Genomic DNA, 24,010 nt, shown 5'->3' with positions numbered 1-24,010 from the left:
TCATGTCCATCGAGTCAGTGATGCCATCCACCCATATCATCCTCTGTCGTTCCTTTCTCCTCCTGCCCCCAATCCCTCCCAGTCTCAGGGTCTTTTCCAATGAGTCAACTCTTCACATGAGGTGGCCAAAGTATTGGAGTTTCAGCCTCAGCATCAGTCCTTCCAATGAACACCCAGGACTGATCTCCTTTAGGATGGACTGGTTGGATCTCCTTGCAGTCCAAGGGACTCTCAAGAGTCTTTTCCAACACCACAGTTCAAAAGCATCAATTTTTCGGCACTCAGCTTTCTTCACAGTCCAACTCTCACATCCATACATGACCACTGGAAAAACCATAGCCTTGACTACACAGACCTTTGTTGGCAAAGTAATGTCTCTGCTTTTTAACATGCTATCTAGATTGGTCATAACTTTCCTTCCAAGGAGCAAGCATCTTTTAATGACATGGACATTAATATAGGTATAATTGTGTTCTATATTGGTCAAGAAGCGACAGGAGAGATTAAACATATTAAGTAGAGACATGGAAAAAATATATATAGTATATAAAATAATAAAACATTAGAGCTTCTAGAAATGAAAAGTATACTGTGTGGCATTAGTGGCAAATTAGACATTACAGAAGAAAAGTGAATTTGAAGACATAGCAGTAGAAACTACCCAAAATGAAACATAGAGAGAGATTAACAGCACCAGTGAACCTCAAGGACTTCAGCTCACTAATACATGTGTAACTGGGGCTCCCAATGAGGAAGAGCAGGGAGACAGACAAGTATTTGAATAAATAAGGGTTGCAATTTTTATAAGCTGGAGGAAAAGTATATACTTAGGGATCCATGAGGCTCAATAAAAGCCAAACTCAAGAAGTGTGAAAAAAAGAAAAAGACATAATGGCCAATCAAAGTCAAATTGCTTAAAACCAATGATGCCTTTAAAATCAGCCAGAGCAATAAGACATACCACGTGCAGAAGAACAAACAGGCTGAGCAGAAGGCTCACCGGAAGCGGTCACCTCCAGATGATTCCCAGTGATCCCACCTCCTGTCACTCACTCCCCAAGCTTGACTTCGGGACTAGCTTTTTAGAAGTAGGATGGAGGCAGTGATGATACCTCGTTTTATTGCACTTTGCTCTATTGCACTTTGTAGATACTGTGTTTTTCACAAGTTGCAGGTGCGTGGCAATCCTGTATTAAGCAAGTCTTTTCGCACCATTTTTCCAACAGTATTTGCTCAGTCTGTCTCTGTGTCACAATTTGGTAATTCTCATAATATTTCAAACTTTTTCACTCTTATTATATTTGTTATGATGATCTGTGATCAGCGATCTTTGGTGATACATATATATATATATATCAGGTTTTGAAACACTGTCGAAGTACCACGAAGTATGCCCACCTAAGACAGGGATCTTAATTGATAAATGTGTGTGTTCTGGTTCCATCAATTGGCTGTTTCCGCATCTCTTGGGCCTACCGGTTCCCCAAGACACAACAATTTTGAAATTAGGCCAGCTAGCACCGTACACTGATCTCTGTTTAAGTAAAAGGAAGTGTTTTAAGTCAAAGGAAGAGTCATACATCTACTTTAAATCAAAAGCTAGAAATGATTAAGTTTTGTGAGGAAGGTATGTTGAAAGCCAAGACAGGCTAAAAGCTAGGCCTCTTGTACCAGTTAGCCAAGTTGTGAATGAAGAGGAAAGCTTCTTGGAGGAGATCACAAGTGTTCCTCCAGTGAACACATGAATGAAAAGAGAGTGAAACAGCCTTCCTGTTGACATGGAGAAGGTTTAGTGGTCTGGATAGAAGATCAAAGCAGGCAGAACATCCCCCTAAGCCAAAGCCTAATCCACAGTAAGGCCTTAATTCTCTTCAATTCTGTGAAGGCTGAGAGAGGTGAGCAGGCTGCAGAGGAAAAGTTTGAAGTAGCAGGGTTTAATCCTGAGGTTTAAGGAAAGAAGCTCTTTGTATAGCATAAAAATGAAAAAGTGCTGATACAGAAGGTGTAGCAAGTTACCAGAAGATCTAGCTAAGGTAATTCCTGAAGGTGGCTGTGCTGAACAACAGATACTCCGTGCAGACAGAACAGTCTTCTACTGGAAGCAGATGCCATCTAGGACTTCCGCAGCTAGAGAGGAGAAGTCAGCGCCTGGCTTCAGAGCTTCAAAGGACAGGCGGGGGCTTCCCAGGTGGTCCAGGGGTTAAGAATCCACCTTGCAATGAGGCTAAGGTAGTAATGAGAAGGAAACTTTTAGCACTAAGGGCCTGTATTAGAAAATAAGAAAGGTTTCAAGCTAATTACCTCAGTTTTTACCTTGAGAAATTAGAGAAGAGCAAATTAAGACTAAGTTTAAGGATGGAAATAATAAATATCAGAATAGGTATCAATGAGCTAGAAATCAAAACCAAAAAAATAAAGAAAATTAAGCAAACCAAGAGATAGTTCAAATGTATCTCTATGTGTCAGCATGGAACTGGAAATTAAAATGGAAAGATAATACTATTTACAAAAGCATCAAAAATATGACATATATACTTAGGATGAATCTGAAAAAAGATATGAAAAAATGTACACTGAAAACTATAAAACATTGGTGAGAGAAATTAAGGAAGACCTAAATAAATGGATGAAAAACTTTTTTTAATTAATTTATTGTGGATGAAAAACTTAATATTAAGGTGTCAACTTTCCCAAACTGATCTATAGATTTAACACTATCCCAATCAAAATCCCAGCAGGCTTTCTTCTGTAGAAATTGATGAGCTGATTTTAAAACTCATACGGGAGGATTTTCCTGGTGGTCCAGTGGTTAAGATGCTGTGTTTCCACTGCAGGGGCAGGTTTCTGATCCCTGCTTGGGAACTAAGACCCCACATGCCGTATAGTGGGGCCAGATAATAATAAACAAAATGGAAAAAATAAAGAGTATGAGGAAAAACTAACACCAAAAAATAAAAAAAAAAATTAAAAAAATTCATATGGTAAGTAATGCAAAGGACCTAAACAGTTAAAGCAACTTTGAAATAGGAAAAAGATGGAGGGTTTACACTGTGTGGCTTCAACACTTCTTATAAAGCTGCAATAATCAAGATGGGGTATTACTGGTGTCAAGACAGATCAATGTAACAGCTGACATCCAGAAATAAGACACATATAGACAACAGATGTTCAACAAAAGTGTAAAATGCATTTCAGTGGAGAAAAGATAATTTCAACAAATGGTGCTGAATCATTCTATATGCCTATCCAAGTAAACCAAAAACTCCTACAATTCATACCTCGCACTTGCACCATATAAAAAAATTAAGTCAAAATTGGTAATATGTATAAATACAGTATCTAAATCTACTTGTAACCTAGCTATTCCACTCTAGGTGTTTAACCAAGAGAAATGAATCACACATCCAAACAGAGCTTCATTCGGAATAGCTGCAAATTGGAAACATTCAAATAAAATGAACAGGCGAATGAATAAACTAATTATAGCATACCTGCACAATGGAATACCACTCAGCAATAAAAAGAACTATGGATACACACAATATGGATAAACCTCTAATTATGCTGAGTAGAAGTAGCCAGATAAAAATGAGTACACACTGCAGGATCCCATTTACATAGAATCGTACACTATGTAGAACAGGCCACAGTGTCAGAAAGCAGAGGTGTCACCCAGGGATATGGATGGATGGAGGGGAGCTGGAGGGCCTGGAGAGATCACCAGGGGGTCTGAGAGAACCTTCTGGGGTGATGGAAGTGGTCATTATTTTGATCGTTGATGGGTTCATCATGTTATACATTTCAAAAATTATTAAACTGCACACTTAAAAATACAGTTTAAAAATGAAAAATAATTCATTAATAAAGACAGGTTGGAGATATGAGAAAAGGCAGCATGCTTGTATGTTAACAGGAAGGATTCAGTAGAGTGGAAAAAACTGACAATGCCAGCCTGGGACGTGGGGGAGATGTCTGAACATGTGTCCTTTAGGAGGAGCCATTGTGCAGACGGAGGACTTCGGCAAGGAACACGGACAGTTCATCACTACACAGAAGCATTCATATTTGGGGCAAATTTCTTAAAATATCATCCCAGAAGTTAACTGCCAAAGTAGGGAGTGGAAACATTTTAGAGCTCATGTTACATACAATCTGCCTGCAATGCAGGAGACCGGGATTCAGTCCCTGGGTCAGGAAGATCCCCTGGAGAGGGAAGTGGCAACCCACTCCAGTATTCTTGCCTGGAGAATCCCATGGATGGAGGAGCCTGGCGGGCTACAGTTCATGGGGTTGCAAAGAGTCAGGCATGACTGTGCAACTAACACTTTATGACTTTTCACATACAACTAGATACCTGTCCAAAGAAGCCTGAGTGTTTTTTGTGGCTTCAAGCTTTGCAGGTGTTGTTCACAGTTTTAGTTACATACCTGGTGGTTCTGCACCCCTGGGGGTGCATTTGGCGTGGGGATTAGAAAACAGGAAAATATTCTGACTTCAGGAGTATGACCTTCATAGCAACAGTCTTCCTGATCTTTGACTCCAGAACAACGCAGCTAGAGTAACTGCGAAGTGGAGGGTCAGCCCCTTGGACCTGGTAGAGTTCGAGACAATCCTGACAAATAAAGAACTGATGCTTGAGGTTTCGGAGGCTGGGTCCTGACAAGCTTTGGAGCTCTCTCTGGGGTTTCTCAGGCCTCCTGCTTGGGGGAAGCAGCTGCATCAAGCAGGCCCCTCTCCCCCGAGACTCCGAGTGAGTGGTCCCCCTGGCCACGTCAGGAGTTTGCGTGAGGAGTGGTCTGATCCCTCCCGGGTGCCCTGTACACCCCAGTCTGGGTGCCACACAGGGGAGATCAGTCTGCAGACAACCCTAGCCGTGGCCGTCACCAGAACTGTGAGTGAGTGAGGAGCTCCGATGGAGAGTGGCTGGGCCTGTCCCAGCCCCGGGGAGGGTACGGCATCGCCAAAGCCGCGCGCTCTGTGCCGCAGGGATGACCAGATGGCGCGAACCATCCTCACGGCCGGCTGGGGTCTTCCGGCTGGACCACAGTAGGTGGGAACTTTCCTGTGTTGGCCCCCATTTGATCACACGGCTGTTTGAAGGCAAAAATATATATATATATATATATTTTTTGCTTTCAGTTTTGTGATTCAACCTACCTTCTCACTCCCTTCCCCTTCGCTTCAATATTCAGTCCTCAGGGCAGACACTCTAAATAAAGGCTAAATTTAATATGGTTGCTCCACGCTGGTGAAGGAAGAACACTTATATTTTGCTTTCTGGCACTAAAATGTCATCTTTAAATGCACATTAAAATGAGCACTATTCTGGCCAGGGACATAACAGGGTTGGTTTGTTTGTATTTAATCCTGGTACTAACTTCACTTTGGAATTATCAATATAATCAACATCTCCACAGTTGCTTCCACTCTGTGCTCTGCTGTGCTTGGTCGCTCAGTTGTGTCCGACTCTTTGTGCTCCACGGACTGTAGCCCCCCAGGCTCCTCTGTCCATGGGAATCCTCCAGCCAAGGATACTGGAGTGGGTTGTCATGCCCTCCTCCAGGGGATCTTCCTGAGCCAGGGATCAAACCCACATCTCCTGCCCGGCAGGTGATTTCTTCACCACAGAGCCACCTGGGAAGCCCCATGGCCTAAATAGGATGCTTCAAGAATAATATATTGTGAAAGAAGGTAACCTACCTACCATGGCTCCTGTTAGACTGTCTGTGAAGAGGGGAGAAGCCAGGTTTACCTTTCATCCCTCAGAACTTTGGACAATCAACTTACACACGCTATGTGCCAGCCTAAATCAAAAGAAAACCCATCCTACGTACTGGGAAAAAGCTCACAGAACATTCCTGATTTACAGTAAGTCAGTGGCATAACATCTAAATTGACAGGACACTATGGCAAGTGGATGAATACTTTAAGACAATTATTAAATGTGTTTGTGTCAGGGTTTAAGAGAAGAAAAAATAATCTAAACTGAATTTTTATACAAGTCTTTATTTACAACTTGTTTAACAACTGTACACTTTTTGCAGCCTTGAAAACATTTTTGTACTTGAATGGGAAAATATAGTTTGACCAAATCTTAACTTTATTCTTCATATACATATACATATATTATATGCATACATATAAACATATACATATAATTAATACCATAACAAGTTGGCAGTCATAAAATTAAAATGAATAAGTGACATCAAAAGGAAATACAATATAAGGTTTCAAAAAATTAAAAATCTGTCTTCTGGTGATTTCTTGGACTTCGTGTTTTTGTGATTTTGGTGAAAATTTCTTAATGAGGCTCTCTAACAAGTCATTTATCTCAGAGAAACGGTGAGAAAACTCATGAATCTAACAGAGTCAATGACTGGTAAACAGGTGTGACATTGCTTGGATGCATTTATGTATGAGGTTGCTGAAACTGCACTGATTCATTTGTGAGGTGAAAAATTTAGTCCTACATGGGTTTCCTTTTGGGATTATCATGACTCAGAATGAAACTGTGAAATTACAAATTCAATAGTCAACCAGAAATAAGAACATACCTAGCAATATCCTTTTTGCAAAGGCTAAACTGCAAGGTGGATAACTACAATGTCAAATATCAAACTAACAATTCATAGAACAATCAGTAATACTTAAGACATGAGTATAAGGCTATAGAGCTGGGACTGTAACCAATACAACTCCAACTCTAATGTACTAAAGTGTTTTCCAGCTCGTCTGAAAGGTTTAAAAAATACTGTAGGAAAAAAAAAAGCCTCTTTCTATCCCCAAATCTTTGATAGAATTTGTTAACTGAAATAAGGCAAATTATTAAACTATTAGATATGTTTGAATTTTACCATTCATTACACAACCAAAAATTGGGTGTTATAAATGGTGGGGCAAATTTCAAAACACAAAATTGCAAAACAAGATTAAACCTGGAAATTATTCTTCTGAGCACAAAGCAGTATGAATTACATATAATCTGTAAACAGCAAAGTTAGTGACAGCAATGGCATATTAGTGCATTTGAATTTTTAATAACTAAGACTATTAAAAAAACAAAAGACTATTAAAAAAATTAAAAGGCCCCAAATCGCTGATTGGCATTTGTGTACAGTCATTTCCTGTATTTATACTAGCATGTTCTTTCTTATTTCAAGCATCTTGAAAATTTCCCTTAACTAAGAATATGAGTCTCTGCAGAATATACACTTAAATTCGGCCACCAAAAAATAATAAACTCAAATCATGCCATGTGCCCATCTGTACTTGAGTAAGAATTTCTTTACAGTTGTTTGTAATTTGACACTACTGGATCAAGTCTGCAGCTTGATTAAAAAGACTGAAAAGGCAGAGGAAAGTATCTGACTTTCTGACAGTACAGTTTTCACTAAATACCAAGCTGACTCCAAAGAGCTGCAATTAGTCTCTTCTATTCGTTAAAAAATTCAAAGATGCATTTGTATAGATCTGTTGAGTCATGCTAAGCGCTTTAGTAATAAGCCAAGGCAATTAATAAATCTTAAAAAAAAATGTTTCATTAACTAAGTTGCTGGAATAAAATCTGCTTCATACATGAAACTTAACTTGATTCATAACCTAAGTAGTTAAGAGCAAGAGACTAGGAAGAAAATCAAAGAAACTATTTGGATCTTGATATGCCTTTAAGGTGAAAGATGATCAAATGTGATTTTGGGGGCAGAAATGAAAAAACTGTTGGCAAATCTCCTTAGATCTATATAGATGTGAAAGAAACAGAATAGATTTAAAATACAGGACTATGTCGTCTATCAACTTTTACTTGTAAATAAATAAGCATTCATCAGTTTCTGCTGGATAAGTGTTAGAAACTATCATCAATTTTAAAAGACTACTTAAAAAAGGGAAGAACCTGAAGATACTAAGTTATGATTTATGAAGTCATTTAATTATACCACTTTAAAAAGTAAAGTGCTAAGATTCTGTTTAAAAAAATATATTGAAAACTAGTTTCAAAGAATGGGGTTTTGATTTTTCAAGGTCTTTAAAAAGGGCTGGTATTAATTTTTATTAAAAAAAAATATCTTTCTTTAATGATGCCAGAAAAATCTATAAGTGTATCATAAGTTAACTGAACGTCTTTATTTCATCCTTACTCTCTCTTTGGGCACCAAATGTCAAAAGCGCCTTCTTTAATGATGGACGCGTTCTGGATCTGTGCTGTCTGGTACAGTAACTGCTTTCCACGGGTGGCCTTTGATGAAATGTGGCTGGGGGACTGGGGAACCGGAGTCTTAATTTTACTTGAATTTAAACCAGCACGTGTGGCTGTGAATTGGCTATTGGATTGGACAATGCAGGTCTAGAATCTGCTCTTAAATAGATTAGCAAGAAGCCAAAGGATGCTCAAGACATGTAGAAGATGATTTATCCATTCAACGTTCTGTCCCCATGTGTGAGTGTGACTGTGTGTTTAATTTTTTTTTTTACTCTGGGAGGATAAGGAGTGGCTCTCCTCTCCCAGGTTAGAGTCCAGCCTTCTCTATTTGTGCTGCTGTCTTCCAGGTGACCTGCCCACGCCGAGCACATCAGCAGAACAGAGGTTAACATAGAAGCAAGCACTGCAGAAACTATTCACGCTCTAAAAGCACTTCTCTCATCTAAACATAAGACAAAACTCTTACGAGATTGTTCTTAATGAGCATATCTCCCTGTTCTTTGGCAGTAATCACTGTGTTAATGTTTATGTAACAACAAATATTTCAGTACGTTTTGACCACAATTTGAATACAAATATATTCAAGTACAAATGAAGAGAGTCCTGACTCCACAAAACATCTCTCAACAGAAAAAAGCTGGAAACTTTGCCATATTTGAACTTAAGAAAATGGCCAGGTTCATAAGGCATATGTTATAGCAGAACTAAGACCACTTTTGTAGCATCCTGCCATGGTTAGTATCTGCTTTTCCCCATCACCTCAATCCCAGCGTTTCCCAGATTCTTGGACATCACAGCTCCTGGAGTCTGGCTTTCTTTCTCTTGTGTCTGAGTACATGCAATGATGAAGAAACTATGAAAGTGAAGTAGAGTTTGCCAGTCTGTATTTTAGGAGACAGGTAAATGAAAGGTGAGAGCATCTTCTGATGAACCAGAAGACTGTTCACTTTTTATTAATGCAACTCCAGGCAACAAGGAGTTTAAAGTGTGTCTGTGAGAGACCTTGGCTTCGTAAGTATTAACTTCATGAGTCTTATTAACATGAAATATAAAATATAATTAATGACTCGCAGCCCCAACCCAGCTTCAGATAGAGTTCTAGACTCAGAACTTCAGATCAGACTTTAAACATTTCAGGAAGAGAGCACAGCCCATTTATTTGGGCGATCTTTTACGGCTGTCTTAGTGGTCTTCCAAAAGAAGGAAAAGAACCCCAGTGGAAAAGATGTACATGGAAAATGCCACAGAAAGGTGGAAGGAAAATACTTATCTAATGTTAGTAAGTAAAGTGCTGTGAGTCTTGCAGTAAAGTACAAATAATACATAAGTGAGTAGAAGTAGTAAATAATATTAAGACATTCAACTCTAATAGTGACATATATAAAACAAACACACTATATATATATTCTACATATATAGAATGTATATACAGTAATCACTGTCCACAGGCTGACAAATTACACCAAGAATAAACACGAGTCCCTTTTATAAGTTTGATACTTGTTAATGCTAATCCAATTATTCTCCTTTGTCAGCTAAGAGATCTCTAAATGAGGACTGCTCGGAAGCCTCCCACATGCAGTACAGCCCCAGCATGCTTTGGTGATTTTTCTCACTCTGAGCTTGCTCTTCTCATGATACTTACTTATCCTTTTAAGCTCTGAGTCAATATAACTTAGGGTATTTGATAGCCCCATCGTCCTTACATTCCAAGGCTACCTACACACTTTCTCTGATGATTTCATCATCAGACCCTGAACACCTAGTTCAGAGCCTGACAGTCATGTTACCAGGTACACAAAGGCTCCCCTTGAATATATGCACATAGGAAGTCTACTCTTGCCTTCATTTTAAACAAGATTTTCTGCAGGGCCACTATGTATAATTAAGGTAGACATAAAACTGAGTGTACGGTTTGTAAACCGCACACATCAGCAGAGCCAGGTTACTGCTAGGGAGTTGGTAGTTGAGTTTCAGTCACCAGAGAGGTCTCATCTCATCACACCATCCTATCTTCACAGTCTTAAAGATCTAGTTTAGAGTGAGTAATGGGTTACCAGTTTCAAGATGAAAACTGATGCTTTCCTCTCCACTCACAAACATGTACTGTTAATCTGTGCCCAGTGAGTGCCCACAGAAAGGAAGGACGATTAGAAAATAAATTATTTTTGTCTACTCTTTTTTTTAACAGAATGCCCATGTAATAAAGTCAGAAGATTTTATGTAAACTACTACTTTAGTATTACTATTAAGACCAAGTGTAGGTTGAATGGTGTCAGCACTTCCGTCTGCTTGGATATTTGTTTATAATTAGGTCTTTTTGTCTTCCGATAATCGATCTACTCTCTAGGAATGGATCTGCCTTGGCAGCCTTAGATTACTTTCTCAGAGTTCTATGCTCTCTTACAGGTAGCATACAAACTTGTCTCATAGGATATTATTGGAAAATGTTAGAAGGCAGAAAAGTACACGAGAGAGGCATAATTGCTGAAACAGAATTCTTGGGAAGCATTGTCAGGCCGCAATTGCCAGACTCATATACTTGCCGTAATTAGGTTCAGGTCTCTTGTTTCTCAAGTAATGTCCCTTCTCTATCATGTTAAGTGCAGTGTGAAGAATCCAAGTATATTTCAGGATAACATTAAATATAAATTTTAAAGCTTTTATATTTATAAATACATGGAAATTAGGTTGATAAAAGGCTGTTTTAAAACAAATTATTGGTACATATTTCTCAAGAACATAATCAGTGACTGAAAAGAGATGGAGGTCATCACACCTGCCCTGTCCTTCACTTTATGAAAAAACAGGAGCAAAATTTTGACACTTCCACGATTTAGGGGGATGGGGAGGGGTAGCTGTGTCAGTAGCAAATTATTTTATGTTTTTTAGGCTTCTGAGAAATAAACATTATTTATTGCACAACTTAAGAACAATAAAATTACCGTGCTTAAACTGGTCACTAAAACATTTTCAAATTTTTCAATAAAATGAACATACACCAATTATTATTTAAATATGCTTTATAGAAAGTAAAAAACGATGACAGACACACAGAGAATAGCCTCCCTCATATAAAAACGTCATGATACAAAATACTTGAATCATTATAGTTACAAAGAATAAGCTCTGAAACTGCTCTTTTTTTTTTGAAACTGCTTTCTAAATGTAGTGAAACTGGGCTGTACATCTACTAAAATGAGCTGCCATTTTGACAGTTGGAACTAGAGGAAGAGAGATGATCATTATAAAAAGGTGGGGGGGGGAGGAAAAAGCATGCAAAAATAATTTTCAAAGATTCTGAGATCCCCTCTTATTTTGTTCCTACCCTGCGGGGTACCACACAGACATCACTGCTGAGAAATGTACCCCTCCATCAGTTCCACAGCCATTTCTAGGCAGAGTCACTTTGTAATTTGAGGATAAAAAGTCAAAACATGCGTCCACAGCTTAAGGAACAGACAACAAAGCTCATGTTGCTGTTTTGCTCTCAGCTAAACAAGCACTGTGTTCTCCCTCTAGGGTCACAGACGTTCTTATCTAGGTGGCTCTCAACTAATGAGGTTTATACTATCTGGGTTACCAGTGCTTTGTCAGATAAACCTCACGTGTTCCAACTGGGGAAAGTTCTAACGCTCCCGGAGCCTGAGATCTGGACCACTGGAGATTCAATGCAGGAAGTCAGGATAAGTTCAAAAATTAAGAATTTTGCTTCAAGACAATTCTTATATCGGGATAAAGATTTTCAAACTTTTAACAGGGTGTTGTTATCTTTAAAAGATGAATGTTGGTCAGAGAGCAAGAGACTCCAAAAAATATCTTCTATCATTAGATGTGAATAAATAAAACTGCCACTGAGAAGGAAGTGTGAGTAAAAGAATTCATAAATAAAAATGTACCTCTCTTTCAACTTAAACCCCACTTACGCTCACATCTCCGACTGCTGGTCTGTCTCTAACAGCACAGATTCACGTGCCTTCCTGAGGCCTGCGGATCGGTGTGGGCGGATGCCTCTGACTGGAAACATTTAGCTTAGGTTTATGCAGTTGAGCTGTCACTACACAGACAAAGCAGTAAGACCTTGACAAAACAACAGCTGACAAGATCATCCTTACTATAAGGAAATCATCTCACTAGCCAGTTTTATCAAACAGAAATAATTCAATCCTGATCAGTGTTTAGAAGACAGAGCCTTGGGACTACCCTGGTGGCCCAGTGGTTAAGACTCTCCTGCTTCCAGTGCAGAGGACACAGGTTCAATCCCTGGTCGGGGAACTAAGACCCCACATGCCACGTGGCATGGCCAAAAAAAAGAAAAAGAAAGAAAATGGAGCTTTTCTTTTGGGACTTCTTTTCTTCTTGGTTATTAGGTAATCAGACATATACTAAAAAGATACGATGGAGTTTGTATGAGTTTTCTTAAGATATGTACAATTGTATTCTTTATTCTCTTTTGAAGATGTGGTAAACTATAATATTTGCTGGATTTTTCCCCCCATTACAAACTTGTTAAATACACACTGCAGAATATAAAATGTATGCTGTTGTGGTCTTTCGTTACTAAGTTTGTATTTTCTCACCCTGGTTAGAAGGAAAACAGAAAATAAGGTTTTTGTTTAGAAGAGTTCAGGTCTGGGGTGACGCCTTGCCTCACCCTTAACACAGTAACTCTGTGCTGACTCCATGGTGCGTCAGGACTGGCTTCACTGCCCCAGGGAGCGTGGGCTTCACGGAGCCACTGTGCGTGGGCATCTGTCCAGCATAGCCCAGCTCGGCTCCCGCCTACGTGAGGTGCCCACCGTCTCGCAACTTGCAGAGAGATTGTGCATTGGCACAAACCTCCTAGAGATTAATAATCATCACTGGGGAAAGAGAAATTCATCAAACCCTGCCCAAAAGCTGGGCCAAGGAAGCAGGGATCTCACTGGGACAGTGCAGCTTTATTCCTGCTTTTCAAAAAACATCACACAGTGTTTAGAAATAACATTTCTACTATGGAATGAAAGCGATATACTAAAACTTAAGCCTGCTGTAAAGGTGAGTGAAGGTTATGAATGTAAACACCAAAATAATGGGATGCTGAAGAAAAATGGGATGGAAAATTTCCTTCCAGGAGCTTGGCACTTTCCCATGCGGAGAAACAAATCTGAGTAGGTGGGTGGGTAGGAGGCCAGGACGGGGCTAGTAAATAGAGAACTAAAAGGAAAATTCCTCATCTCTTGGGATAGAATCCACGTAAGGAACAGTTCAGGGACTCTGGTTTTAGTCTATCTTATTCTGTTGGTGTATTTACCAGTAATTTCAATTTTACCGAGGTTAGTGTTCATGCCTTATTTTAAAACAGTTGGATCTGTTCTCTAATTTGTGAAATAAGGGGATAGGACATAGTGGGGGTGGGAGAGGCTGAACCATCTTAGATTTTAATCTTTTATTGTCAACACATTCCATGTGCTTGGGTCTGCCCAGCCTCCAGAAGTCCCAGGATGCACCTACTCACATGGTTCTGTCCTTTCCTACTAACTCCTCCTGCTTTTCTTCTTAACAGGCGGAGGCATTCACACTGAGCTCAGACTTCTGTACTTAATGTAAAAAATTAGCTCAAGGCATGGAGTCACTCCTGCATACATTCTAATACCCTTCTCCAGGTACAGTTTCTGAGGACAAATGAAAACACCATTTTCTTTAAAAAAAGGAAATAAGGATTTAAAATCAGACATCCAAATAAAGTTTCTGAGAATTCTTAGGTACATTTAGCTTGATTTAAAGTTACTCATTTATATTTAATGTACAAAACTAAATGAAACCTGAACTTCCAAACAGCAAGTACATGAAATAGAATCTTCTTAATAGGTAACCTATCTAAAACCAAAACCGAACAATCAACCTAATTTCAGTAAATTTTTGCTTTTAAAAAATGGGCTGTGGTGCAAGAGAAAGGTTGGAGGGGAATATATTTAATATAATTTGGGGCCAAATATTTAAACCAATATGGAAAGTGAGCCAGAGACATTTCATGTTCAAATGAATGATATTTTGCATTTATATAGCACCTTCTATAGTCAAAGTGCTTCACGATCTCTTGTTACTTGACAGCCATTCATCAACGTAAATAAACAGTTTATAATCTGTCAACAAATGTAAGCACTTTGGGGCAACCAAATACCAGAGAGAGAATCTACTCAGCAGCAAATTCTTAGACTCATCCACAGAATTAAGAAACAGACCTGTCATAAACATCACACACAGGAAGTCACTTACTGATCTTATGACTGGTATTAAGATGTTCAGTATTAGGAATTAGTGAGAAACAGAAGGGTTAGTATTAAGGAATAAGACAAATGAGGTGCAAGTCAGCAAGGGAATTACCCCAAAGGTAAGGCTACCTGTGACTCGGAAGTATATAAAAAATAAATCATTGAGACGTGGAGGGTGGTTGAAATTCAGTGTTAGCCCCATTGCTAGAATCTGATCCTCAGTTACTGTGATATTCCAAAACAAGAAAAAGAAAAAAAAAAAGAATGTACTGCCTGATTTTTTTTCTTCTGTAACTTCTCCTCGAATAGCCTAACCAACACATTCACTTCTGCCAGCAAACAAGATAGCAGGAAATAATGAAATTCTATTTATGTTTTAAAAATAGTTTCCAAATCTTCAGACAAATTTAATTTCCTATAAAACAATGTGAAAACTCGTTTTTTCCCTCTAAATTATTCTCTCAGGGGCCTTCGGTGACAGCTGATTAGCACCTCTGCCGATGTATTTATGTCTTTGCAAAAAGTGCACTTGCCAACCATTTTATATAGTAAATATGTAAGTTATTTGAAGTGCATTTGGAAAACAATTGAAAACACAGATTAATACATCATAAAAAGATTAATTCCCTTTAAACAAAGACATTCTTAGAAAGCATGGTAACACAGAGGCACGATAAAGAATATAAACTGTATATCAATTATTGGCAGAAAATCTAATTCATTACAAAGCCTACACCATTGGGGAAAGGACATTTTCGTACAAAGGAAAGTACTACACTAATATACAACACGTTTAATTGGGCATTTAAAAAGATTTTTTGGCACATTAAAAGGAACTGAAAGGACTACAAAATAAAGGACTGAGAAACTAAAACATTACAGATATAGAAGAGAGAAAGTCCTCAAATGAGACACAAGTAAATGGTAACATAAAATAGAGACGAAATACAAGCGGGCTGAATTTCCTGAAACGCCGTTACATGTAACAGAAGTGTGTGTTGAACGCGGGTGTTTTGATCCCAGCGGCGGGACTCGTCTACCTTGCAGTGGCCGGCTGGACGTGGCCCGGGTAAGACCGGCGCGTGCTGGTGGCCTGCCTCTGCCTCGCCAGGAACGACTGCCCCGACCCTGTGCTGGCAAGCCTGTCTTCGGCCGCCTTTTTGTGCAGAGTCATCCCCTACATCACAGGGAAAAGAAGTCATCAGGAAACAGGGGAACACACTCTCACAGCGGAAAACCATCATGCAGAATTTGTTACGTGGGGCCAGACGGCACGATTTAATCTGTAATTCTCTTCATTACAGATTGAGGTCTTAGAGACATTTTAGTTCCAACAATTAGGTACAAATCTTCCTGTGGAGAAATGAAGGCTGAATTTTCTGAATTTACAATAATCTGGACGGTAGATAATAAGAGATGGATCTTTGGAATTATATCACCCACACGAAATCATACACACTTCCCTTTCAGATCAGATGTATCAAGTGATTTTCCAAGGGAGGAAAAGGGTGATTGATTGGTAGCGGCTGATTCACGTAGGGGTACGGAAATCACAGGGTTTAGGGAGAACAGAAGACCACACAGCACTTGTTCCTTCTGAAGGCGGAGAGTCACACCAGGTGTAATACATACCACTGCGCTGCTCTTCTTCCCAGGCAGACTTGTGTTCTCAAGTTAAGGGGAGCTCCTGGCGGCCCCCAGCAGAGGGCCCACTTAGCGCAGGGGTCTTTCCTGAGGACAGAGAGGAGCCCACCCGTGGGCCCACGACCTCCGAACAGCGGGGAGGCAGCCTGCGGCCCTCTCTAAACTGGGAGGAGCCAACAGTGAGCACTCTGAGCAGATGGGGAAAGACGGCCTCAGTGCTCATTGAATGAGCTGGAGAGAAGGCTGGCCAGAGAAATGGGAGGAGCTGAGGGCGGCTGGCTCCTCCCGCCAGTGACTGCAGACAAGACGATGGGAGCAGGTGGACGCTGGCAACAAGGAGGCGGAAGGACCAGGGCCAGGAGGAGAGGCAGAGAGACACCCAGAGGAGCTGGGCAACCAGCACAGAAGACAAGATACACCTCCCATCACTGGTCAGCTCCATGGAAACAGGGGTCAGGGCTCAGTATTTTGGGGAGACCCAACATCCTCCATTTTCCCAGTGAGAAAAGCCAGGATGTGTTTTTCACTCAGTTTGAAACTAAACCATTTAAGGATCTGAAGAAAATGGACAAGTATCTATTGGTAATATTTAACCTACTGATTTGCCTACATATATTAACAATTATATTTAAAATATACCTTTTTTTTAAAAAAACTTTCATTATCAAAGCAACTTATTCAACTTCTTGACACACGTTTAAGATCTCAGGATCCATCACAAGGCCATTCTCTGAGACACTTAATACCTTTCACCAGGTACCAAGCTACTCATCACCTTCACTTCCATTTCAGTTGTCTGAGATACAGAACTTTCTGAATGTATATATGACGCTTCTGCTGTTTGTTGCTTTAATCACTTAGTTACATCCGACTCTTTGTGACTCCATGGACTGTAGCCCACCAGGCTCCTCTGTCCATGGAATTCTCTAGGCATGAATACTAGAGCGGGTTGCCATTTCCTTCTCCAGGGGATCTTACCGGCCCAGGGTTGAATCCACATCTCCCGCAATGGCAGGTGGATTCTTTACCGCTGAGCCGCCAGTGAAGCCCTATGAAGCTTTTCCAGCTATCTTACCTGAACCTAACTTGTGAGATTCTACTGGGAGTTATTCCTTCACTCTCTGCAGAGTTGAAAACTGTCAATAGGATTCTTCTTTAAATACTACGTCACAGAGTAAATCAGTCTGGTTCCGTAAGAAACATAATATGTGAAGTCATGAAATCACTAGTATGATTTCATGAAATCATACTATATGAAATCACCATATGAAATCACTAGTATGGACTGAGGGTCAGCGCTCCAAGGTTGCTACGCTCACCCTGAAGGAGGACAAAGAGGAACCAGTAGGGGTGACGTCAGGACCAGTTCCCAGAGACCTCCCTTAGATACAGTTTTTTCTTATTTTTTACATTTTATTTTCAATCAATCTATACTAATAGTAGTGATACCATAAATCCAGTAAGATTTCCTCTTTTCTTTTCTAAAACTGTGATAAAATCTTAAATATGTAGCTTTAACCAAGGCAAATAAATATAAATGTGGACATGCCATAAAATTGTGTGAATTTCTGACGAAAGCTCAAATTACACTATCAGCAGGCCTGGGACACTAACCTTTAAGACACAGTACCAACTCTAGCTGTAAAATGCCATGATTTACAATTATAATTGTAAAATGGTATTGTGTCACGGACACAACTACAGGGTCAAATGGGTACGGGGAAAGGAATCTGTCGCAGGCAACTAAACTCACATCCTGAAAAGGCAAAAGTGGTCGTGTTGGGAAGAAGAACAAAGAGGAAAAAGAAGGGCTTCCCTGGGTGGCTCGGCGGTAAAGACTCCGCCTGTCAACGCAGGAGACATGGGCCCGAGCCCTGGTCCGGGGACCCCACACGCTGCGGGGCACCTCAGCCCGTGTGCCACCACTGCTGAGCCCACGGGCCCAAGTCTGTGCTCTGCAACAAGAGACGCCGCCGCAGTGAGAAGCCTGCGCACCCCAACTACAGAGTAACCCCCGCCCCCCGCGCTGCGCCTAGAGAAAAGCCCACACAGCAACCAAGGCCCAATGCAGCCCACAAGGAAATAAATAAACAAAGTTATTAAAGAGAAGATGAAAAGGTCTAGGAAAAAAAAAATTGAAAAAAAAGTACAGCATTCTTCAAAATCCATAGCTCTCGGTATCTGGAAAAATCTTACTGAAAGTCAAAATGCTGGTGAGCATTTATTTTGCTCTGCAATACATACATTTTTGGTGTATTGGAAAATTCAATTTCAAAACCTGCATTTGTTCAGGGTCCCACACTGAACGTTTACCAAACCCTGTGAGACAATTAAACTATCTTCGTTGCAAGAACCACTCCCGCAAAGGCACTGAAATGGTCCCACAAAACAAAGCCTACTCCACCTGTGTTTAGATATGACTGAAGTCACTACGCCCAAGGACAGATGGTTCTGAGAGACAGGAATTTTCCCATCCTAGTGCCCAGTGTTCTAACCCCGTTTATGGTGGCTTCTCGTATCTGCTGTTCGGCCCTAAGATCAGCATTAGGGTTCTGTCAGTGTGCGTTAGGATGGCAGTTACTTTCAGATTCATTCGGCAGAATGACTTCTACACTAAAGGCAGTATAACAAATAATACATATTTGCGGGGAGCCGGCCTGTTCAAGGCCCAAAAAGGCCCTGGGAAAGGCTTTGAAAGAGGCCATTCCCTGTCCCGCCACCCCATGATAAAGTAGTAAAACATTTGCCGGGTCTCCTTTGTTTTTCTTTGAGAAAAACGTAGTAGTGACCTTCACTTAGTAGTTTATTTTGGGAATGCCAAAAACAAGATGTAAGCTTCTGCAATCACTTGAAACAAAGAATTGTATTGATGTGACAAACACCAGATGGCATTTTTTATGAATTATGTTTTCTGCTTGTACTAGTATAAAGGTAGCTGTTTTACTCAATAAACTCGCTGACTTGCCTAAAGAGCATTCAGCCCTCTCGACCCCATCCTTTACTTTCAGCTTTTTTTCCTCAGGCTTCCTTGTGGTTGCGGTCGGGACTTGTTCTCTTTGCCAGCTGGTCCCGGCACATATTCATTGAACTTTGCAAAGTGTTTTTACGTGTTATTTTCTTACCATGTTGTACCAGGCACTGACAATATATTTCTCTTCCATCTCTCTTTGACTCTTTGTTTTCTCATATTCTTTCTAAAAAGCAAACACATGTAAGCATGAAAAACATTCAACAGTAATAAAAATCTAATTCATGCCCATCTAAATTCACGGGCACAACTGTACAGTTGGCCCTCTATATCCACAGGTTCCACATCCACAGAGTCAACCAACTCCAGACCCAAAACAGTAAACGCAGGGCTTTCCAGGTGGCTCAGTGGTTAAGAATCCCCTGCTAATGCAAGAGACACAGGTTCCATCCCTCGGTCGGGAAGATCCCCTGGAGAAGGAAACGGCAACCCACTCCAGTATTCTTGCCTGAGAGATTCCATGGACAGAGGAGCCTGGTGGGCTAGAATCCACGAGGTCAGGGGTCACAAAGAGTTGGACACAACTTAGCGACTAAACAATGACAAAAACAAACACAAAGCCATATATTCCAAAATAGGAAAAAACAGACAAAAAAATCCATAGCACTTACACTGCATTAGGTATTACATTGCAGGCAGATTCGTTACCGCCTGAGCAACCAGCGAAGACCTTGCATAACTGATCTGGAGATGGTTTAGAGCACATGGATGATGTGCAGAGACTGTATGCAAATAACCACATTCACTACTGTCTACAAGGGACTTATGCATCCACAGATTTTGGTAACTGTGCCCTGTAGATGTGGAGACTGGACATGGCAAAGCTTCTAGAATCAAAAATAAAAAAATCAAATGTCTTATCATATTATATAGTAAACTACCTCCAATGAATGGAATTGCCGGTCCCGTTCCTGGAGCTGATTTTTAAGAGCTTGTATTTCTGGTGCTGCTCCTTGATTTTGTTTAGGATCTAAAGTACGGATAACCTGCAAAAAGTAATAAAAGAAAGAAGTTTAAGTCTCAAACCTACAGTGTGTGACATCTACGGCAGCAGTTATTTAAAAAAAAAAAGGATAAACCTTATGAGAGTCCAAAGCTATCTCACGAGGATACTTTAAAATCTGAATGTATGAAATGATGTTCCATTGTTACAACCTTTAATTACAGAAAAGTTTAAAATTAAGTGAAAGAGTCCATTATAAGAAGTAATTCTGGCTTAAAATTCGTCAACCACAGTACAGTAGACACGACTGACGGCAGGCTTCCCTTTTCTGTTCTTCTGAACTGATTCAGGGGCCTCTGCCTCTGACCAGATGTGTGAGCCGGCCACGGGTCTCCATGTCTATACGCCTGTCACTGTGACAGTCTCCTCTGCCACAGGCTGGGGTTTAGACTCGGGCGGGGGACACAAGTCTCGCTGGGACACCTGTGGGCTTCCGGGAAGGGTCTTTTTGGCCCATCAGTTTACTGTCAAAACCAATCAAGCCTGCAGAAAAATGATTAAGTCTACAGAAAACTTGTAAGAGCAGAACAGAGAGACCACGTTTCCTTTAACACAGACTTCTCGGGCTCCCCCTCCACTCCAATGCCTATTTCTACTTTTCATAACATGGATTTTCACCCCAAAATCTGGATTTATCCAATGACTTTCTAAAGGTAATTTATTTAACCGGTTCCAATAACCTCATTCTCCCTGGGAACTGGCAACTAGGCCCAGAAGCCAGTTTAGATTCGGGCTGACTACAGCTGAGGCTCTTCGGGAGGCAGAGGTCGGTCCTCCTAGAGCGTGCAGCTAATCTTCTGTTTCGGTCGCACAGTGCAGCATGTGGGATCTTAGTTCCCTGACCAGGGATCGAACCCATGCCCCCGGGCCTTGGAAGTGTGGAGTCTTAACTGGACCACCAGGGAAGTTGCTCACACAGCTAACTTGAACTATGAGGCGAGGTGAGGACTGCCCCTCCTCTCCTACATGGAAAGGTGCTTTCCTCCTGATAACAAGGAAGTAGCCCGGGGGTGGGGCACCGTTTCGGTCCATCTCCTCGTGGTCTGAGAGGTCATGGTTCAGGCGTGTATCACGAGAATCACGAGACGTCAGTGAACCACGATCGGAAAGCAGTGAGATTTGCAGACTCACACTTACACTTTTGGCTTTCTCTAGGTATTTTTTATATCGTTCTTCCATTTGCTTCATTTCCTCTTCTTTCTTCCGTAAAGCTTCTTGTAATTCTTCAATTTTTAAGGCTATTGATGAGACAGTAAAAAAAAAAAAAAAAAATTTTTTTTTTTTTTTAAAGACCATAACAACTTTAAAAATACTTCAACTGACAGAACAGTAAATAGTTAACAGCTTTGAGAGACTGTTTGGTCTATTCTTATATATAATTTTATTTTTAAAAATTCACAATCTTTTTTTTTTTTTTAACAGAAAGCTTTTCTTAGAAATAAAAACTACACTATGGAAGTACACAAATTATAAAAAGCATTCATTGAAGGCTAAAGGGATAACAAAATGTGGTCTATGTATACAAATAGTTGAATATTATTCAGCTTCAATCCTGATACACGCTTCAACATGAAATGAAGTGAAAATAAAAGCCATTATGCAAAGTGAAATAAGCCAGACAAAAAGGGACAAATACTGTATGATTCCACTTATACGCGACTGAAAGCAGGATGGAGGTGACCAGGGTCTGGGAAGACAGGAGGCGTGGAGTGGGTGTTTAATTAGTAGAGAGTTTCAGTTTGGGAAGATGAAAAAGTTCGGGAGATAGACAGTGGCTGTATGACATTGCAAAAATACTTAACATGTCACTTAACTGTATACTTAAAAGTGGTTAAAATGGTCATTTTTTATGTTATGTATATTTTACAACACGAAAAAAGTAAAAATCTGTATTGCTCCCGCCTCAACACAAAAGGATCGATGGTCAAGTTACCTACATGTGCAAATATTAATAAAAGTAAAATAGTTTGGCTGATATACTGCAACTACACTGTGAAAATAACTTCATAAAATATTCATTAGCATTCATAGTTAAGGAAAAACCACAACGGAATTAGAAATCTAAGAACTGTTGTATCGATGATCACACACACACACATACTCTTTCTGTGCTCTTTGTGAACAGGGCACATTCCTTAATTGCTAGAAAATATAATAGGGCCTATTTCTAAAAGAACAAAATTTTACCTAAACTCATTATCATGAGGGTAATGCACGCCTAACCAACTGAAAACTCTGATAATCAGGAAAAACTCACAGCTGTTGTTAAATCTTGGCTCTAGATCTTCAATGATGGCCCTCTTCTTCTGCAGCTCATTATTGGCTTCATGCAGCTTCTCTCTGTACCAAAATATACAACTCTGTCACCTACTACTGTTTTTCATTTTCTTCACTTGAAATGAAAGATGTAAGTTCTTTATTCTTAGGATACACTAGCATATAGCACACAAATGCTATGAAACAAAGATGAAAAGACTTAATCAACATAAACATATTAGTATTTTCTAAACGACTAAAAAAGAGAGACAAAAATCTCAGAGTCTGAGATAGAAGTCATTCTTTCATATAAACCTTCAGCCCAGGGGGCCAAATTCAGCCCGTGGCCCATTTCTGTGTAGAAAGCTTTTAGGACACAGAGCCTTGGTTTACATACTGTCTGCGGTTGCTCTCAAATCAGAATTAAGTGGTTGTGACACAGACTATGGTTTGTAAAACCTAAAGCCACTGCTTTCTTGTTCCTTATAGAAAATGCGTCTGACTCCTGACCCAAAGGGTCACGGAGTCCTACCTGGAACCGTAACTACTACTGTCAAGACTTGTTTTTAGCCTTGCAGCTTCTGCTAATCTGTCACGGGAGCCACGGGGAACTAATACAGGCCTCCTCTTCACTAATCAGGTGTTTTTGAGGAAGATTTTTACCACGTAAATGACTGAACACAGAACCATAGTCAGACAGTAGTTTTATGAAACAATAGGCATTCTATTTTCTGCAACAAAGGGGTGGGAAATGACAAAAGGACAGACTTCAGCATGAAGTTCTCACTGCAGGTAACCCCCAGTGGCTGGGAGGTGACAGGTGCTATTCTAGAAGTAAGCACCTGCCCAGGGTCAGACTTGCTACCAACTGTCAGTGGCTCGGAGCACTCACTTCTGCCACATTAAAGAAGAATCTGGACAGCATGCAGCGAGCTGCCGGACCGGAGAATTCTTTCCAATCCCTGCAGGACATGTCACGTGAGCTCTGAGGTACCCAGGGTGTCTGGTTCACCACAGCCCACCAATGGAACACTCCACCAGGCTGGCAACCCATGGCCACCCACACTCAATGTCTGTAAGGACAGGGCTCGGCCAGGGTACGACAGATAGAAGGACTAAAGTTGATACTAGGTGTGAGAGAAATCACAAAACATGCCTAACATCGTCAACCTCCGATAAAGAGGGACAAACACTTCTTCATGAGAAAACAAATGTCGTATTTTAAAATGGAATCTTCTAGATTAAAAAGTTGTGTTCAGGTATGCTTGCAATGCAAGGAAGTCTTCGAAAAGCTGCTACTGTGACAAGCTTAATGATACTTTAAAACATTTATATAAAAAGGAAGGTTCTAGGCCACAGGCTCTAGAGCTGGGAGAGTGCAGTCCGGGGGGGCGAATTCAGCCTGAGGCCGGCTTCAGCGTAGAAAGCTTTGGGGACACAGTCACGGCACTGGTTTTACACTCACACTATCCACGGCTGCCTTCGATCCACAGCTAAGTGGCTGCGGCACAGACCACGGTCTGCAGAACCTGAAGCAACTGCTCTCTGTTCTTACAGGAAACATTTCTGCCTCCTGATCCGGAGGGTCACACAGTCCTACCTGGGACCATAAATACTACTGTGAA

General features: G+C 40.5%; 1 protein-coding gene across 5 annotated transcripts in view; it reads right to left on the bottom strand.

The window, feature by feature from the left end:
- Window positions 1–5,986: 5,986 nt before the first annotated feature.
- Window positions 5,987–24,010, bottom strand: part of HOOK3 (hook microtubule tethering protein 3) — a 90,291-nt gene continuing 72,267 nt past the window's right edge. For all 5 annotated transcript variants that reach the window (XM_043893518.1, XM_043893519.1, XM_043893517.1 and 2 more), the window contains 5 exons: window positions 22,387–22,469; window positions 21,267–21,367; window positions 20,008–20,112; window positions 19,221–19,292; window positions 5,987–15,631 (listed from right to left, as the gene is read on the bottom strand). In XM_043893518.1, coding sequence (XP_043749453.1) covers window positions 15,491–15,631; window positions 19,221–19,292; window positions 20,008–20,112; window positions 21,267–21,367; window positions 22,387–22,469 — 502 coding nt within the window. In that variant the 3' untranslated portion in view covers window positions 5,987–15,490. The remainder of the gene's footprint in view (window positions 15,632–19,220; window positions 19,293–20,007; window positions 20,113–21,266; window positions 21,368–22,386; window positions 22,470–24,010) is intronic.

The sequence above is a fragment of the Cervus elaphus genome, chromosome 32 (assembly GCF_910594005.1).
Source record: "Cervus elaphus chromosome 32, mCerEla1.1, whole genome shotgun sequence".
NCBI lineage: Eukaryota > Metazoa > Chordata > Mammalia > Artiodactyla > Cervidae > Cervus > Cervus elaphus.
Note: the sequence above shows the minus strand (reverse complement) of the source record. Positions and strands in the feature narration are given on the sequence as shown.